This window comes from Phoenix dactylifera, chromosome 3 (assembly GCF_051530095.1).
Source record: "Phoenix dactylifera cultivar Ajwa chromosome 3, Ajwa_hap1_PhDact_Kaust_v1.1, whole genome shotgun sequence".
Classification (NCBI taxonomy): Eukaryota; Viridiplantae; Streptophyta; class Magnoliopsida; order Arecales; family Arecaceae; genus Phoenix; species Phoenix dactylifera.
Genome location: NC_143192.1, coordinates 54,319,778 through 54,339,921, shown reverse-complemented (window position 1 = coordinate 54,339,921; position 20,144 = coordinate 54,319,778). Strand labels below are relative to the sequence as shown.

The following is a 20,144-nucleotide window of genomic DNA, read 5'->3' as shown; positions in this document are numbered from 1 at the left end:
AGTGAATTGGTTGGAGGATGATTAAATTTATCAATTATCCTTTTCATTGTTATTAACGATGATTATATATTAAATTTTTGACTATATTTAGGGGTTGGGAGAAGAGAAGGCACCAAGGATACTGATGCAAAAAAAAAAAATAGAGAAGTCAGAATTTCAAAATTGAAGGAGAGATGTGACAGAAAATGATTATCACTATTCATAAAATAATTAAGCGCCTCTCATTGTAGGATTTGGTGGAGCCTACTTCAAAGCTATTTTTGGTACTTATGAATATATATCTAGTCTAGCTTGTAATCCTATGATTTTGATGGTTGTACCGGTCAATCATCCAAAAAGGCTCGTGGTCTCTACTTAATTATTCTATATCCTTTTTTTTATTTTTTTATGCAGTAAATGAAGTCATCTGATTAACCTTTTTTTTTTGGTACAAAAGCGGTTTATACATGACGAGTATAATCACAACCAACAAAATTAGAAAACAGAAGATCTCATAGTGGCTCCGGCGCGGACCCGTAGTTGGTCTAGACAAAATCACTAGTGTGATAAGCTGAAAAGGAGGCAATCCAGTCCGTGGCACCGTTGGTAGCCACATTCTTTTAATAGTCTGCGGATGGGAGACCTTTTACAAGTAGGAACTATAAAAATTGGGATGCATATTTCAGTGGTATCAAATTGGCAACAATTTTGAGCTGCATGTAATCGCAACTATTAATCCTTACGAGGCGCATTTTGTATATTTTGGGCCGAGATTTTTAATTCCGCGAGTATCAAACGCTGCTTTCGGAGATTTTCTTCTCTCTTTTCCAACAATCGAATGGGTGGTTCTATATACACCCCCCCTATTGCTCAGGACACCCCCCAAAAATTAAAAAAAAATTAAATACTCTCTACACCCCCCCCCATTTGCTAAGGCCACCCCTAAAAAATTAAAAATTCCTAAATTACCCCCCACCCTCCCCACCCCCTCACCTAAATTGCTCTCTACACCCCCAAACCCCCCCCACCCCGCTCTTCCCCTCCAAAACACCCGCCGGCTTCTCCCTTCCGCCCAAAAAACCTCGCCTCAAGCACCTCGCCGGCGGCCAAACCCCCTCCGTCTCCCTTTGAACTGTTCCGCCCAAAGCACCTCGCCAACGCCCAAAACCCCCCCGTTCCCCCTTCTCCCTCTCGTCGCCGGCATTCTGTTCGGCTGCACAGAGCCGGACAGAACCCTTCTGTTCGGCTGCACAGTGCCGGACAGAAGCCTTCTGTTCGGCACTGTGCAGCCGAACAGAAGAGTTCGGTTGAGGGTTGCCGAACAGAAGGCTTCTGTTCGGCACTGTTCAGCCGAACAGAAGCCTTTTGTTCGGCGATCCAGTGCCGAACGGAGCACGAACCGTGAAAAAAAAAAATTTCGAAACAAGGTGGAACACGTACCTTTGCGGCTGATTCTTCGTCCCAAATCACTAGTTGCTTGTCCATGCTTCGAATGGGGCTTAAATCTCCTTCAAAGATCGCCTAAACGATGTAAATGGATCGAGGGGTTTAAGGGGGGTTTGAGGGGTGTTTTTTTTTTTTTCTTTTCAAAACGAAACGGAGGAGGAGGAAGGGGGGTGTACTGAGAAAATTTCAAGGGCAATATGGTAATTACACTAAAGGTTAGTTTGGGTATTTTCTTTTTTGGTTTTTGTGGGGTGTCCTTAGCAATAGGGGGGGTGTATATAGAACCACCCCAATCGAATCCTCGTTTAAATCTCATGTACTATTTATCACTTTAAGCATAATGCTCGGTATCACGTTTACCGTGGGTTGAGCCGATGTTGGTCCTAAATTTCTAATTGTTCCCGTGGAACCGCCCTGGATTTCTTTATATTTCTCCCTTGCCGTGGCTATGCGAAGGCTTGGCTGGCCCTCGAAGAATGGCCGGCGACGAGGAAGGAGAAGCCAGGAACACATCTTCGCCCACCGCGAGCTCGGCGGGAGACGGAACCATCATTGACGACTTTTCCAATTCCTCCTTCCAGCGCTGCGTCTGCCTGTAAATTCCCATCTCCCTTCTTCTTTTTCTTCCTCGATCCCCTAATTTCTTCTCCTTTTTCTCCTGTTATTTCGAATTCGCTTTCTCCCTCTTAAATTTAGTGCGTTTTATGGTAAATGTTATGCCGAATCAATACTTGTGCCAGCTGCGTGTGATGACCACAGCTAGGGTTTTGGATTTTGTCTCTAAAATCAGTCCCAAGAATTGAATATTGCCTTGGTGGATTGCTTTCCGTGTTATTGATGAAGGAATGCCCGAACCCCATGCGTTCCTCGAGATGAAACATGTTAACATCAAAAGTTTCTTGGTTTTTTCGACCAATTCTTAATTGCTAAGCTATTGATAAAGGATTATTTGGAACCACAAGGTCATTAGATCACGATACACCTATATTTCTGGTGACATTGTAATGCAATGGCTTTTCGTCGCCAAGTGCTAAAGGAGATTTATTCAATTCTCTTTTTCTTCAGTCTTTCTTGGGTAAGCAAGGTCTAAATCCGTGAGCATGAAGGTGCAAATATTTTCGAGACCTTTGTACGATTTTGCACCCTATGTTATTAAATCATAATTCAGCTACATGGATGTTCCCATCCTGTATCTTGATTCTCCAAATACATGGTGGGTAATAGGTTACTAGTGGAAAATGTTTATACGCCTTGAACAAGTGACCAGGACGTCTCATCCATCCATGGCAGCACATCTGAAGGGAGGGGGGACGGGGAACCAAAAGATCAGAATGTGCAGGACGTCTCATAATACATCTCATACATAATTCAAAATGCATGAATAACACTTTGGAAATCTTCATAAAATATGATACATACATGATCCATAACGTAATAAGATTAAGGCAGGCTACTTACTTTTTTCATAAATCATATACACCATTCAAATTGCATGAATAATACTTGTTCATCTTATAAAATGTGATACATGATTTATAATAAGATCAAGACAGGTTACTTACACTTTATAATTTATGTAAGAAAGCGTATACATAATCCATAATAAGATTAAGACAAGTTACTTATGTACATGATCCATAATAAGATTAAAGCAAGTTACTTACCGAAATTCGCTTTCCAATTTTTTACGTCCAGGTGATAAATCTTTGATCACCTAAATTAATAACATAGGGATTACATTATTCGCTATTTATTTTATAAGTTTATCATAACATGAATTCACTGGCCTAGATCCCATCTAAGGATCTGGCCCGAGTCCAATTTACCCAATTTGGAGCCCTTTGGCTTGATTTAGAACCAAATTGGGTTCACGTAGGTCAATTGGGCTTTTAATTAAAGGATTGGGCTCGAGTCAGAGTAAGCCTGAGGCCAATTTGGCCTTTAATCGATTGAATTGGGCTTGAAATGGGCCTTATTTGAAATCAATTAGGTATGCTATGGCCAATTTAACTTAATTAGGTTTGTACCCAGCTCAATTGGGCTCAGGTTTAGCCCAATTCATTCAATTGGGTCTGCTTAGACTTAGCTCTTCAATTAGGCTCGGATCCGACTCAATTGGGTTTGGATTTAATCCAATTTACCCGCTCAGACTTAGCTCAGTTCAATTAGGCTCGGACCCGACATCATTTGGGCTTGGATTTAGCCCGATTTATTAAATTGGGTTCGGGTTTAGGTCTAATTGGGTTCACCAAACCATTTTCTTTTTATTTGGGCCTAACAGGTTTCGGACCCGAACTCGGATCTGACCCGTTAGGCCGGACCCGTTTAAACGGCCCTTCTTCGACCTTCCAGAGGCTTCCGCCTCTTCCACTCCCGCTCCCCTTCTCTCTTTCGATCTCTCTCCCTTCCTCCTTCGTCTTCACCAAAACCCTAGCCCTTTCATCTCCCTTCTTCCTCCGACCAAAACCTCCGGCCTGCTCCCTTCTTTCTCCCTCCTTCCTTTCTATCTACTTCCCCCCACCTCCTCTTCTCCCTCTCACCGTGCCACTGTGGGGTGAGCCTCCTCCGGGAGATGCTCCCTCCTCGGAGCGGCAGCAGGGGAAGGGTAGGGGACCCTACACCTCCTTCGAAGTGGCGCCGAAAGAGTTGAACAGTGTCCCCACAAGTGGGGCCGAGACCCAGAGAGCTCCCTTGAGGAGGCCGACACCTCCTCGGCCTGCAGCCGCTCCGGCGACTGTGGCCGAGGGAATGCCCTTCTCAGGGTCGGAGCAATGGGGGTAGGGAGGGGCTAAGCCCCCTCCGAGGTGGTGCCAGAGGGAGGCTTGGTCTCCGGGAGCCTCCCTCTCCCACTCCGATCACAGCGGAGGAGGACCACCGACTGAGGATGAAGCCTCAAGGGTCTGGGTAAGTATTTTTGTTATTTATTTTCTTCTTTCTTCCCCTTTTTCTTTTCTTTTTTCTCCTTCTCCCTCTGTGATGGCGCCACCACCTCCTCATCGGAAAGAGGTGGGGCATCGGCCGGAGGGCTGGCAGCCCGGCGGCCGCGCCTGGTGCCCTAGGGCATCCGCGGCTGAGCACGCGGTGCCCTAGGCTCTTGCAAGCCGAGCCCGCGCTCGGCCGTGGTTGGGCTTGGCCCAGTTCCGTTATTGGGCCCGACCCTGGGTCATACTCAGGCTGGCCCGCGGCCTGTCCTTGTGCGTGGGTCTGGCCCGGGGTGGAACTCATCGCCCGTTTTACTTTTCTTCCATCTCCTCTGTGCCAGAGTGTTCTTCCCTCTGTTTCACTGTTGAAACAGAGGGGAGAAACATTCCACAAAAAAACTTTCTTCCTTTTTATTTTGTTTAAACCTATTTACTTAAGTAAATCAGGTCTTACCTTTCTCCGAGTTAGCTGCAACTGAGCAGTACACCCTTCAAGAAATCCCTCCTTCCTCTCCTAGGGCTTCAGAGGTTCAGCTCCAACCTTCGGCTCCAGGGTTCGGCTTCTCTGGTATAGTACTCTAGAGGGCTAAGGAATAAGAGGGTATAGTAAATTCTAAGTTAAGAAACTAAGAGTTTAAATAAACTCTGCTTAGGAGGTGACCCTTAGAGAGGTGGCACCCTCTCCTTCCCCTTGCTCCGGAAGCCTACAGCTGCCCTTTTCCTCAGGCCAGCTGTGCTTGTCCTTTCAACTTGGGTGAGTGGTGGCGGACTCTCATTTTGCATGGATGAGAACCCAACAGCTGGCCTTCCCCCCTACTGGCCAGCTGGGGCCGTCACTTCAGCCCTCAGGAATGAGGTGGCAGCCCTCTATGGGCTGCCATCCATAGGCCCAATACGGCCCATTAACGACCTGGCCCAAATACTCTTAAACTGGGCCCCAAAGTATTGGGCCCAGTTAGTATTGGGCCTGGACATTACATTCTTCCTCCCTTAAATAAATTTCGTCCTCGAAATTAATCATACCTCAACTCTTAGGTATGCAGTGTAATTGTCTAGAAAGAAAGAAAAAAACCAACTGAAATAAAGAAATGTGTAGAGCCATAATCAAACAAAATAGAAGCATTAACCGAATTGATTGATAGTGTACCTGTCACCACTCGGTCGCTAGCATTGGCGTCTTGGCGGGTCAGTGCGAAAACTCGAGAGTCATTCCGTGGCCTCTAGTTCCCAGGCACGAAAGGTCTGGGCTCATTCCTTCTATGGCTCGGGCAATCACGTGCCATATGTCCCACCTACCCACAATTGAAATATGCCCCAGCTTTCTTCAAACAGGGCTTGTAATGGGATCTGCTACAATAAGGGCAAGCCCCGGTCTACCTCCTCTGAATCATGGGCCCTTTGAAGCTTCTCGGCCTACTACTCTGGCCTCCATCTGACTTGGGTTTCTTTAGGTCAGTACTTTCTCTGTTAGACCTTCTTAATTCAGCCTCTACTTTCAAGGCTCGGTCTAACACATTCTTATAGCTGGTAAACATGTGGGAGGATGTCCGTGACCTAATCCCATACCTTAACCCTTGCTCAAAATGGTTGGCCTTGCTTCTTTCATCATTCATAAACTGGGGACAGAATCGGCCCAGCTCATAAAACTTATTAGCGTATTCCAAAACAGTCATATGGTCGGACTAGGTTAGCGCTAAAAACTCATTTTGCTTCGTCTGCCTGACAGAGTCCAGGAAGTACTGAGTATAGAATAACCTTTTGAAGTTCCTCCAGGTCATTCCGTTGACGGCATATGGCATCTCCATAGCTGACCACCAAAATTCGGCATTTTCCTTTAACATGGGGATAGCCAATCTAACCTTCACTTCTTCGGAAAACTGAAGTGCTTAAAACATCTTTTCCATTTTCCTAATCCAAGATTTCGCTGCCATGGAGAAGAATGTAATGTCCGAACCCAATACTAACTAGGCCCAATACTTTTGAGGCCCAGTTTAAGGATATTTGGGCCAGGTCGTTAATGGACCGTATTGGGCCTATGGATGGCAGCCCATGGAGGGCTGCTACCTCATGCCTGAGGGCTGAAGTGACGGGCCCCAGCTGGCCAGTAGGAGGGAAGGCCAGCTGTTGGGCCCTCATCCATGCAAAATGAGAGTCCGCCACCTCTCACCCAAGTTGAAAGGACAAGCATAGCTAGCCTGAGGAAAAGGGCAGCTGTAGGCTTCCGGAGCAAGGGGGAAGGAGAGGGTGCCACCTCTCCAAGGGTCACCTCCTAAGCAGAGTTTATTTAAACTCTTAGTTTTTTAACTTAGAATTTACTATACCCTCTTATTCCTTAGTCCTCTGGAGTACTGTACCAAAGAAACCGAACCCTGGAGCCGGAGGTTGAAGGAGCTGAACCTCTGAAGCCCTAGGAGAGGAAGGAGGGATTTCTTGAAGGGTGTACTGCTCAGTTGCAGCTAACCCGGAGAAAGGTAAGACCTGATTTACTTAAGTAAATAGGTTTAAACAAAATAAAAAGGGAGAGTTTCTTTATGGAATGTTTCTTCCCTTTGTTTCAACAGTGAAATAGAGGGAAGAAGACTCTGGCACAGAGGAGATGGAAGAAGAGTAAAATGGCCCACGGATTCCACCCCGGGCTAGACCCACGCATAAGGACAGGCCGCGGGCCAGCCTGAGTACGACCCAAGGCCGAGCCAGGCCCAATAACGGAACTGGGCTGAGCCCAACCAGCAGCCATCCGGGCCGAGCCTAACTGAGCTCGGCTTGCAAGCGCCTAGGGCACCACGGGCTCGGCCGCGGATGCCCTAGGGCACCAGGCGCGGCCGCCGGGTTGCCAGCCCTCCGGCCGATGCCCCACCTCTTCCCGATGAGGAGGTGGTGGCGCCATCAGAGAGGGAGGAGACGAAAAAAAAGAAAAGAAGGGGAAGAAAGAAGAAAATAAATAACAAAAATACTTACCCGGACTCTTGAGGCTTCATCCTCGGCCGGTGGTCCTCCTCCGCCGTGACTGGAGCGGGAGAGGGAGGCTCTCGAAGACCAAGCCTCCCTCCGGCACCACCTCAGAGGGGTCTTAGCCCCTCCCTACCCCCATTTCTCCGACCCTGAGAGGGGCATCCCCTCGGCCGCAGTCGCCGGAGCGAATGCAGGCTGAGGAGGTGTCGGCCTCCTCAAGGGAGCTCCCTAGGTCTCGGCCCACCTGTGGGGACCCTGTTCAACTCTTCCGCGCCACTTCGGAGGTGTAGGGGCCCCTACCCTTCCCCTGCTCCTGCTTCGAGGAGGGAGCATCTCCCGGAGGAGGCTCACCCCACGGTGGCACGGCGAGAGGGAGAAGAAGAGGTGGGGGGAAAGGAGGGAGAAAGAAGGGAGCAGGCCGGAGGTTTTGGTCGGAGGAAGAAGGGAGATGAAGGGGCTAGGGTTGAAGACGAAGGAGGAAGGGAGAGAGATCGGAAGAGAGAAGGGGAGCGGGAGTGGAAGAGGCGGAAGCCTCTGGAAGGCCGGAGAAGGGCCGTTTAAATGGGCCGGCCTAACGGGTCGGATCTGGGTTCGGGTTCGAAACCTGTTAGGCCCAAATAAAAAGGAAATGATTTGGTGAACCCAATTAGACCTAAACCCGAACCCTATTTAATAAATCGGGCTAAATCCAAGCCCAAATGATGTCGGATCCGAGCCTAATTGAACTGAGCTAAGTCTGAGGTAAATTGGATTAAATCCAAACCCAATTGAGTCGGGTCCGAGCCTAATTGAATTGAGCTAAGTCTGAGCGGACCCAATTGAATGAATTGGGCTAAACCCGAGCCCAATTGAGCTGGGTACGAACCTAATTAAGTTAAATTGGCCATAGCAGACCTAATTGATTTCAAATAAGGCCCATTTCAAGCCCAATTCAACCGATTAAAGGCCAAATTGGCCTCAGACTGACTCTGACTCGAGCCCAATCCTTTAATTAAAAGCCCAATTGACCTACGTGAACCCAATTTGGTTCTAAATCAAGCCCAAGGGCTCCAAATTGGATAAATTGGACTCGGGCCAGATCCTTCGATGGGATCCAGACCAGTGAATTCATGTTATGATAAACTTATGAAATAAATAGGAAATAATGTGACCCCTATGTTATTAATTTAGGTGATCAAAGATTTGTCACCCGGACGTAAGAAATTGGAAAGCGAATTTCGGTAAGTAACTTGCTTTAATCTTATTATGGATCATGTATGTAAGTAATTTATCTTAATCTTATTATGGATCATGTATACGCTTTCTTAGATAAATTATAAAGTGTAAATAATCTGTCTTAATCTTATTATAGATTATGTATCACGTTTTATAAGATGAACAAGTATGATTCATGCAATTTGAATGGTGTATATGATTTGTGAAAAAGTAAGTAGCCTGCCTTAATCTTATTACGTTATGGATCATTTATGTATCATGTTTTATGAAGATTTCCAAAGTGTTATTCATGCATTTTGAATTATGTGTGAGATGATTATGATGTTATAGTACACTGAACATAAGATCAGTTGTTAAACTGGTATTGATGAGCTTTCATTCTACTTAAATGTATTATTTGTGAAAAGTACTACTTATGGGCTTTCAGATGCTATGGATGCCCCCCGCCAGTGGGTAAGAATAATTGAGCGTATGGGACCCTGCCAGTGGGAGAGGGAGAATAACTGGCTTACGATCCCTGCCGTGGGAGTTAAGTACGGCTGTAGCTATAAGTCTGAGAGTGTAAAGGCCCGGCGTCGTGGTTACGGTTTTACGTTGTATATTTTCATGAAAATACTTGTTGACACAAACACCGATTTACCGTCATAATATGAATCTTTTATTATGATAAGTTGTTAATCGATGCACATATTAGCTTCTCAAACCCTATTTGAACATGTTTAGCATTATAATTGATTCGGTAAGATTATGCATGATTACTTACTGAGCCGTGTAGCTCATATCCGTTCATTTATGTTTTTTTTTCTTCCAGATCACCGCCAGTGATAGCAGCAAGAGAAACACTTTTTGTATCAGGATTTCTATCTTTTAGGGGTAATTATACTTTCATGTACATAAACTGTTTAGAAGCTCTGTATTTTGTACCTTCCAGTAAGTTACACTGAAAATTTTAAATATACGACAGTTGACTACTTTGACTACCTTGTTACCCTCGTGCTATTGTGGGCGGTAGTCGGCAATAGCACGGCCGTGTCACGGATCCGGGTCGGATCAGAGCAATAGGTTAATCATGAGTAAAAATTTTAAGTTTTAATAAGGGAATGGGTAGTTAAGTCTCATTCAGTGAGATTCCACATAATTGGAAAGAAAGAAAAGATTTTATTAGTTGTATCATCGGTCAATCACGAAAATTGCTTAATACAAATATTTTGATAGGAGACAATGAGCAACAAAAAGAAAGAAGTTAGGGCTAATACAAAACCATTCTAGGGACATGATTGTGACAGGTATGATATCAGAGTTTAAGATTTAAGACTACTAAGGACTGTGATATAAGTGGCATCAAAGTTTGGATGTTTAAGATCATTGGAAATTGTGACAAAATTGGAGTCAGAGCATTGGTTTAAAACATATAGGGACTGTGATAGAAGTGTATGAGAGCTCAGATTTAAGACCTCTAAGAGATTATGATAAAGATAGAGGTATTATATCTTAAGTGGTAGGATCGTTAAGATTTGTCGGAAAGTTGGCGAGATGGATAGAAATTAGGCAAGGAGACAAATATCTTTATTTACTTTTGTTAGTGATAAATTGGTGTTATTTTATTAGAATTTTGAAATGCGGAAATCAGAATGCTAGCACGCCATGCCTAAAATGAGAATAAGCTATTTTGAAGATTTCTCGATAGAGTAATTTGTATTTTGGGTTATGATTAAAATAGATTTTGACTGATATTAAGTGGAGTACTAGCCATGGAATATTAAAGTACATTGTGATTATTTGTGTATTAGTATATATGTGATTTTGGAAGTTTAATTTGATATTGGGTACTGTGGATAATACTTCTAGTTTGAAGTTAATTATTTTGATGGTAAGTAGGATTTTTTTTTTTTGATAAATAAAAGGAGAATGTTCTGATTTTTGGATGTCGCTGTGCTATCTTAGGTTCTCCAATTTTATGTCGTGCTAAGAAATTCTTAGCATCTTTTGACTAGAATTAATAGATCATCGACTTTGATCTTGGATCTAGAATATGTTGGTATAGACCTCCTTTCTCCTAAATTTGGAGCTTGAATTTCTTTAATTAACATCAATCCTCTATCTGATTGAAAGAAATTGAGGTTGTCAATCAACTTTGATGAATATCTATCAAGGGTGGATTAGAGTTGTTTATGATCTAATCTTGTGATAGATCGGTTAATCAAGAGCAATTGATATTTTGACAAAGAAACTTGATATTCTTATTCAGAATTAAGACGTTGATTTTCATGTATAAGAAAAAAGTTTGATTTAGACCATCTACTAAAAGAATCAAATCCAGAGGTATCGGACCTTATTCTTTTGATAAGATCTAATGGTGAAATCAAGGTCCTCCGTACCGGGTTTGATAGGCATACCGGTTGCCTACCGAACCGGTACGGTTTCGGTTTGTACCGAAATCGAACGGTACGAACCGGAAAGCTCTTCTCCGTCGGAGCCGGGGAAGAAGAGAATGAGTGAGAGAGTGCAGGGAAAAGAGGGAGGGAGACTACCTGTGGCCGCCATCAGAGAGCCGCGGAGGGGCGTCGGAGGCCGGTAGGGGGGCGGGGGAACCCGAGCGGGCGTGGCGGAGGCCACGGCCGTGTCCCCTATTTCTCCTCTGCCGCTCCCCCGCGGGCTCCGCCCCCCCACCGGCCTTTGATGCACTTCCGCAGCTCTCCGATGGCGGCCACAGGTGGTCTCCCTCCCTCTTTTTCCCACGCTCTCTCTTTTTCTCTTCGTCTTTTTCGTCTCCGGCACGAAACCGACCTGTACCGGTAGCTGGTCGGACCGGTTCGTACTGGCCGGTACGGGCTGGTTCGGCATACCATGGATGAAATTATATTGATAAGTAGAATTATTGGAAGATTTGAGTTGGTTTTCTAATGGAGAAGAATATTATTGATTCTTTGGATAATCTAGAGGTCGCTATATAATTTTCACCAGTGAGTTTTTCTATTGTTGGCAATTCCTGAGAGATTTTGGGCATCTTAAATTTAGCATTAATGGATTGATGGTTTTTTGTGCTTAGACCTGGAATGCTTTAACATTGGTTCCCCACTCCTAGCTATGACATCGTCAATCTATCTATTCGAAAGGGTTTGAGGTTTTTCTTGGATAAAGGTTGATCATTAAATCATGGGCAAAGTTAAGAGAAGAAAAAAAAAAGATTATAGATTATGAAAAGTATTTCATGCTAATGCTCTAACCTATTTGCATTAAGCCGATTTTGATTTATGTGTGGAAGTAATCATGAACAGTTAATTTCTTGGGCAAAGAATTATGGCATTCAAATCCAAGGCTGGAAGATTAGTCTTCTTTGGGAAGAGATCAAAAGAACTCCTATGTGTCATAGATGGAAAGGGGTCAAGTTTTGAGATGCCATGATCTTGCCAAAATCTTATGAGCAAGCACTTTAAGAGGGAAACTGTTTAGAAGCTCTGTATTTTGTACCTTCTAGTAAGTTACACTGGAAATTTTAAATAATGACAGTTGACTACTTTGACTACTTTGTTACCCATATATAAGGCTTCTTGCTATTGTGGGCGGTAGTTGGCACGGCCGTGTCACGGATCCGGGTTCGGGCCGTGACTAGCACTCTCCAATAACCTCCTTTGGTGAAAATTTTCCAACATGAACATGGGCAAAAAGATAATGGTCAGATCTGCCGATCCAATGATTTAAAAACATAATTTCTTTCGCCAGTCATGCAAGATGCTATCCTGAATCATTCAGAGGCAATTTTGTATGGGCTTTGAGACTATAACAACTTGGGAGAGGAGATGAACATAAAGCATGCATGTTCATTAGGGAATCAGCCCCAATATGTACAAATGTACAAGGAGCATGATCGTGTAACTGGTGATTAGACCATGCAAATACTAATAAGATACAACATGAAGCTTCAAGGCTACAACACTATGTGAGATTTGTTCTTCCTAGTTTCGATGCCTTTTTTTTTTAGTGCCTTTTGCGAGTATGTAACTGTTTCCAAATTATTGCATTTGACTATTGCCTGTGTCATCAATTTAGTCCTTTATGGTTGCATTTAATCGTTATTCAGTTCTTCATGGATTTTTCATCCCTTGCAATTTTCACCCTTGGTTTAATACTGCAATTGTTTTCACTTTGCTTTTTCATGATGCATTTAGGTATATGGATCACATGTACTTAACTTTCTGAAATGGTATTGTTTTAGAGGAAGAAAGACATCTTGACATATACTCACCTCAGTTTGTGGATCACTTGATCTTTCAGAACATTCATTCTGGTCGGAATAGAATCTCAGCTTTTTTGCTTTTTCTTCCATCATTTGATTTCATTTATGCTGGTATAGCATGACTCATACTGTCCATAATGATTCTGGTACCTTAGGAGAGGTTGAAAAAAATAATGATAGTCTTAAAGCCAGCAAAACTACAGATTCAAAAGGACTTACCTGTCCAGAAAGTGGGCTTGAGAATGGAATTTGCAAACAAATTTCTCTGAACGATGTACCGTGTGCTCTTTGCTGGGAACTGCTGTACAGCCTGTTGTTCTCAATTGTGGACATGGTGAGTTCTGGAGCCACAATTAGGCACAAGATTTTCTGTTAATTTGACCACTGGATTGAATTTAAAATGAAATTAACTCTTGATTCTTTTTTCTTCCAGTACAGTGTTTTGTGATTCTTGCCTGTCTAGCTTAGTTGGTGAACCTTTCAAATGTCAAGTTTGTCAAAGTATGCATCCTGGAGAATTTCCAAATATTTGCTTGGATCGGGATCATTTCTTGGAAGGACAATTTCCTAGAGAGTATGTAATGAGAAGAGAAACTGTGAGGCCCAGAAAATTTCAATGTACACCTGGGGAGCTGTCATCCAGTAAGTTTGCTATATTTTGAATTGTTATCCATCTAGCTTTCATTATTTGGTTTAAACTTTGGTCACAAATTAGCATGATGGCATCTGATATACTAAATGCATGACCTGGTCTCACTACTTTTACACCACTTGCATAAGCTCTTGCTGGTCATGAACTAAAACCAATTTCTTAAGCAAAAGAACCATGAATTAGGTTTGGTCGTGTCAATAAAGCATAGACGAAGTTTCGAAAACACAACTTTGGTTTGAAGTTTAGTTCAAAATAAAATGTTTTAACAATTTAGGAAGTTCTGGTTTTAACTTAATTTCAGTACATAACTTAAAAATAAAAATTAATTAGATAGGCAACGAGCAAAACAAGAGATAGGCAATAATACAAGAATAAATTAGCCATCATTTATGTTTAGTTGATGTGTTATATGAACTTTAGAAAACCTTCCAGTGTAAAACTTAAATCAAAGTTCACTTTAGCACGATAGAGGAAAACACCAACAAAAGCATCGAACAAACAAAATACTGCTCTAAACCAGATGGGAAACAAGTAACAGGCCTAGGCCATGCATGAGTGCATTGTATATATCACAAGGGCTCACAAAATAAGGGCATTTTGAAAACATGTGCAGTGGTAGAACAAAGAAATATGGTCAGAATTCGTTATAAAAAGTGGTCGAGGAATGATAGGTGATGAAGGGAAGTTGTTGGTGATGTAGATTTGCTTATTGAGAGGGTGTCTATGCAAAGGTTGACTTCTCACAGACAAATAACTTGTTATTTGGATGACTTTTCCTTCAGATGCACATACGATGGTCCAAGGAGCAGAGGAGATTGGTCTTGGAGCGGAAGTCAATGGCTTAGTTGCCAGACTCGAGAGCTGATGTAGAGAAGCGGATACTTTCGAAATACTTTTAGTAAGGAAGCACCTAAGAAGAGGGTGCAGGTTCAAGATTTTGGAAAGATTTCAAAGCGGGGACATGAACCTAGGTAGAAGATTCCAGCTACTAAAGTTAGTGGTGGGAAGTAAGAGGAAGCAAAAAAGTAGCAGCATCACATGATAAAAACTTTCACCAAAACATCCTCCTTAGTCCTTACTGCTCTTAGGCTTATTACATGCGGATTAATAAGATGGAAAAGACAGGAACCGACATGGAAAAAATAATGGATTATTGACTTTACAAGAAAGGAGGAGGGATGTGCAGTTGAAACTTGTGTTAGAGATAGGCATAGAGAGAAAGGAAAAAGAGGAAATAGAGAGTTGATCTTTTAGGCCCTTTTCCTTGGCGATAAGTTTTAACTCAGTTTGAGTGATGATCTAAATTACTTTTTTTTGGAATGAGACTTCACACTGGTAAGATGATTAGAGAGCAAATATTTTGGCAAATGCTTACCTGCACAGAGATTTATTATAAGATCAAGAAGTCTATGTCATTTGGTCACTATTTTTTGTTGTTGAAAGAAGGAAATTTAAGTGTTTATTTTGAATAAGTCTGTTTTTTGTTGATTGTGTCATAAAGATTTGGCAGGTGGTAAATTGATTACCCAGTATTGACGTAGTAGCTATCAATATGCATTGATGATATCATATCATGAGCTATAGAAAATAAATGGACAACTATAAAAATATGAGTAAACATTTTTTTTTTTTTTTGCCAAAGAACTGGGTAACTTTAAATATATCATGAGAACAGAACTTGACAACCTAAACAAGACATTGATCTACACCAGAATATATATATATATATATATATATATATATATATATATATATATATATATATATATATAATCGCTCTGCTTAATAAGCCAGTATGCTGGGGTACAAGATGGTCGATGTCCCTGCATATATAGAAGCAAAGCTCTTCGTGGACCATGGTAAGCTAGAAGAAGGTAGGAAAGTGCCAATTGCTGGTGGCAGATTAATCAAATAAGTAGCTTAATTCCATTCATTTAAATTACTAAGAAGTCTTGCTTGCATGTTGTGTGATTCGTTTCTTTCAGTATTTGAAGTTAGCTCCTGGTGTGGACATATTATACAGATGGAATGATCATCAATGGATAGAAGGTTTCTGTGGTGCAAGACAGTCTGGGTCTATTTTTCATCAGGGGTACCATTAGGCATGAATATGGACTAGGCTTGGACTAGGTCAAGCATGGCTGAAGTATAGCTATGTTTAGCTTCGATCATGATTTTAACCTAATCCTTACTCATTAGCTGGGTGGATTCATGATAAATTTTACAGACCCACTGGGTGCTTGGGCAGGCTGGTTTCAAATTTCGGTCAATGCAAACTTGATGCCACCTATTTGGGCCAAGTCCCATTGACTTCTATGAAGATGTGGAAACACAACTGAATGTTCGCGATGATTCCTATGAATCTGAACCTTCTACCATTATGAGAAATACAATATATATATATATATATATAACTTCTTAAAAAGAAAAAAACAGGAGTGGAGCTATTTTAGAGATGTTGTTGAATGTTTACCTCCCTGCATCATAACATGCTACTGCTTAGTTCTTTCACAAAGGAGTTGAACATCAATTTTTGACTACTATTGCCTTTTCAGATGTATCCCATAATTGCAAAGAGGTACAAGATGTAAAGGCTGCAAAGAGGCAATTGGCTTTTACCTGGATGAAGCATGCTACAGTACTAGCTCCTGGCAGATTCAATCGACAGCATACACCTGACCGCAAGTTCGAACTTGATGACTCAAAGTTGCTATGTAAGATATTAATGCTCAGGGCTTTGCCAGAGGCCCCTCAGCAAGATGTTGCAGAAGCTCTGAAGCTGATTTCCCTCGTGATGAGCAACAAGTCCGTGCGAATCATGATAATGTACCAGAAGGAAGTCGAAATGAGGATGGAAACTTATAGAAGAAAAAAGGCAATTTTTGACACGAGAAAGTTATACATCATGTTCAAATTTCTTGAATATAATTAGGACAAGAAGGTAAGTTGTATAGAAATAATAAGGGCTGTTTGGTGAGAAAGGAGCTAGATGTTGAGTCCACACATAAAACAGGTAACAGGTGGCATGTTAAGCATTTTGGTGTTTGTTGCTTCATTAATTTGAGCTCCAGCTGTTTCTATCAGAAAAATGATAATAATAATTTCAGTTGTTTGATTTTTCAAATTTTCATTGTCGAATAATTGTTACATATTGCCAAACAAAATTTCCCTGTTACTTTTGGGTACCATGATGAATATTCTATATGCCTTACTCAGATCTTTTTGGTGAAGTTTGAAATCGATCTGATGAAAAAAAAATTAAACAGCTATGTAGATCATTATTTTTGGTTATCGATATTGTGATCTGTAGATCTTTGTTGCACCTATTGTCCCTCATCCACCATGTGTATTGGAGTCTGTCCTCGGCCATATTTGGGCAAAATGCAATTCCATATTTTTATCCAAAAATAGCTCATCCCCTAAACTTTATCGGCAGAGAAGAGGGGGAAGGGGTGGAGAGGAAATTACACAATATTTTATTAATATATTTTATGCTTGCAAGTATTAATTACACAATATTTTTGATTACCCAAATCAAGTCTTGGTTAATCTTCGATCTACCACACTCTTTCAACTATCCTGGGGGTGCAGGAGCTAGGCTTTAATAGTTCCTCCAACCTATGGTGGCGCCACTAAGGTGGTAGCTCAGTGGAACTGGGTGTTGTCTTCTAACCGTATGGTTCCAAGTTCGAATCGTTCTGCGCATCAATTAAATATGGTGACACTGCTTGGACATGAGGTTTAGGAGCGCTTATTAGTCCGCTGGTAGTTTTGGTGGTGCCCGGTGTAACGTACTCATCCTTGGATGGGAAGAGTATGAGTAAAACTTGGCATCGAACATTTTTCTGGTGGGATGGAGGCTGTTACGTGGAGGTGGGCTTGTCCCTTTCTTCCCCCCTGTCCTTTTTGTTTAACAGAAAAAAAAAAAAAAAAAAAAAGCCGTGGTGGCCCAACTTTGGAGGCCAAATACCATTTATAATCCGATTGTCTTGGGTTAGTCAAGATTGGTTCTATTATCAAAAATCCTCATCCACTTCATTTTACCTCAGGGAAATTTCAAGAGGTTGGTAGGGCAGGGTACAGATTTCCACCTTTTTAATATACTTGACAGGGCAATATCAAAGCTATCAGCTGGGGAAAGCAGAAAAGTTTCAGCTTTTACATTCATGAGTGTGACGCAAGCAGACTTTCAGAATTTTTTTTTTTTGAATCTTTTATGAGAGGAAAACCTACCCAGCTTTTACTAGATCGGAAAGCCGACTTTGAATTAACTTTGTTGACGCGAATCTCCAATGCCAACTGTGTCAAATTCTTGCTCAACAAACTTCATCCTCTTTCTTTCACTTCATTGTGGAGCAAACACAACCACAAAATTATAAACTCAGCTATCTTAGTGCAAGTTCGATAGATCCCTTACCTAATAAAGCGACTTTTCATTTATTTTTTATTTTTTTATTTTTTATTTTGGCTAAAGCAGACGTTTTACATTATTCTAGTGTGAATAATCCAAAAAAATCAGTAAATAAGATATTCCTAAAAGCTCTTGAGAGTTGAGACACTGTCTCAAAAGTTCAAAAAAGTTTGTCAGAATGAACAGCAGCTATATAGAAGACAACCCAGTCTGCAATTTTATTTATCTTTCAATAAATATATTTTACCCTAAAATAGCTGCAATCTCTCGCACCAAGCACAAGATGTCCTGAACCAGGAGATGCGACCCCACCACTCTACCTCTCTCATTTGTCAAGCTAAAAAATCACAGCCAACGCTCTTTCCATTGGCCGTACGACACAAAATGGTCGATGTAGCAATAATCGTGTGCAGGTACAGCCCTGGAAGAGAGAGAGAGAGAGAGAGTGACGCGGATATGGCCGGAATATCTTCTGAATTTGGGTAGGATGCTATTGGAAGTGACCCAATATTCTATCCATACATGAGAATCCAAAGCATGGTGAAGAAGATAGCATTAAGAACCAAATCAAGGCCCCCCCTCTCATTCAAGTGGCAACTTGAGTAGCACCAATGATTGTAGGGCTCAGTTCAAACCCCTAAACCCATGGGCTACGCCTCTGTCACAACGGAAGACTTTCAACTTGAGCTAAAACCCTTTCCCCAAGGCTCTCCCAATAATATATTCCACTGTCCCCGAAAGGACGACCGAGGAGGAATGGTTTTTTGGCTCTATCGATAGCTTACTATTCCTCCTCTGACCCCCTTGAAAGGGACTTGGCCTTCATCTCCTTCTTTCACAGGGTAGGAGATGACCCCATGCATCCTTGATAGCTCACTGGAAAGTGCTTCTCAAGAATCCATATGGACGTTTGGCCATATTCTGCAGGAATGTGGTTGGAAATTGTGAAAGTTGGGAGTGCTCGCAGCTACATTAGGTAGCACGCTATTGCTGCACTCTCTGACGAGTGAATTGGGGAAGTTGTTCCCATAATTTGGTACATTTTCACCAAGTAGTAATGTAGACCCCACATAGAGTTAATCTATCCACAGTATCCATATATTTAACTTGAATTTCATTTATATATATTGTCTTCTTATATTTTTCAAATAGCATTCATAGCCATCTTGCTGCCTGTAGTTAGACTTCCATCCTGCTAGCTGCACTTTGATGTTGATGTTGCCAGATTTGATGCAAATCTAGTTAGTTGCATACGGGCCGGAGTAGTATCTTTCATGTGAAAGAATGTTCAATCTTTTTTCACAACATTAACAATTGAATTGCACCCCCCATGGATCTCAAAAGACCTTTTTATTTATCCACCTACACAGCCCTCAAAGCGAGAGGAGAATAAACCCCACTCACGTAGCAGTCCTCACTGGGCCCCCCTTCCACCAGAGAATGTCCGATACGAGTGGACAATACACTCATATCCTCTCCGATCCGTGGGGAATCCCACCAACGTGATAGCTCCTTCTACATGTGAGTACATCACTTCAGCACCACCTCAATACCAGCGGATCAGATGGGGTATCTGATCCCCACATTTAATTGACACCCGCGCGTTTCGAACTGGGCCACTTCGGTAAAATCTTAGCTCTGTTCCAACTTTACTACCATCTTGGTGATAAATCATTCTTCTTGAAGTGGCCATTGCATACAAGTTTGGTTGCTTATAATATTTGGCTGCTAGAAAACGAGCATGGAGTATGTTGTTCATTAGAAATGGTGGTCATGGCAGTTTGAACAAGTAGGCTATGGACTATGGTAGGGGGGAATGTTTATATAGGAGAATCTCTATTTTAATCTCTATGAGGAATGTCGGAATTACCATCCATATTTTAAGTGTTGCTAATAAAGTAATATAGAATCAAGTTTCCAGCCAAAAGCAGGGCTGATACTTTGTGATTAGTGTCCATGGATATTGCCCGTTGAGAAAACCAGAGTAAAAAATGCATGACACACGTGAGAGAAAGGGTAGATGGCATCGATGCCTTACCTAACTATTTTTTCCCCCAGCATCTATATAATTAAGTAAACATGGTTTTCAAAATAAAAGAAGAAGGTAGGTGAGGTCCATTAAAATTCATCGAGATTGTGAATGGTGATGAAGACAGGGCTCAAAACACATGTTTCTTTAATTATGCGAGAAGTCTATGCTCGTCAACCAACCATACCAAAAGTTTTCACCATCACTGGCCATTCATCAAGTATTGGACATGAATAAAATTGTAACCACAAAATCGGAATAGAATACCCCGAGACTGCTCTATGATTATAACTACAGAACAG

General features: G+C 42.0%; 1 protein-coding gene across 4 annotated transcripts; it reads left to right on the top strand.

Moving 5' to 3' along the window:
• Positions 1–1,778: 1,778 nt before the first annotated feature.
• LOC103716256 (E3 ubiquitin-protein ligase PRT1-like) lies at positions 1,779–17,175 on the top strand. 4 transcript variants are annotated; one of them, XM_089929842.1, is made up of 5 exons: positions 1,789–2,020; positions 12,683–12,801; positions 12,906–13,084; positions 13,184–13,392; positions 15,958–17,175. In XM_089929842.1, exons 3-5 carry the CDS (start codon positions 13,023–13,025, stop codon positions 16,332–16,334), a joined length of 648 nt encoding a protein of 215 aa, XP_089785968.1. In that variant the 5' UTR covers positions 1,789–2,020; positions 12,683–12,801; positions 12,906–13,022; the 3' UTR covers positions 16,335–17,175. The 4 variants fall into 4 exon arrangements, 3 of the variants coding, with proteins under 3 accessions (XP_089785968.1, XP_089785969.1, XP_089785967.1); XR_016400013.1 differs by lacking the exon at positions 12,683–12,801 and having other exon boundaries at positions 1,779–2,020; positions 13,189–13,392; XM_089929843.1 differs by lacking the exon at positions 12,683–12,801 and having other exon boundaries at positions 12,954–13,084.
• Positions 17,176–20,144: the final 2,969 nt, after the last annotated feature.

Coding starts and splice junctions, on each gene's coding strand:
- LOC103716256 (XM_089929843.1), top strand. CDS start 13,023: ATGTACCGTGTGCTCTTTGCTGGGAACTGCTGTACAGCCTGTTGTTCT. Junction 13,085..13,183: donor TGTTCTCAATTGTGGACATG/GTGAGTTCTGGA, acceptor TTTTTCTTCCAG/TACAGTGTTTTGTGATTCTT. Junction 13,393..15,957: donor ACCTGGGGAGCTGTCATCCA/GTAAGTTTGCTA, acceptor TTGCCTTTTCAG/ATGTATCCCATAATTGCAAA.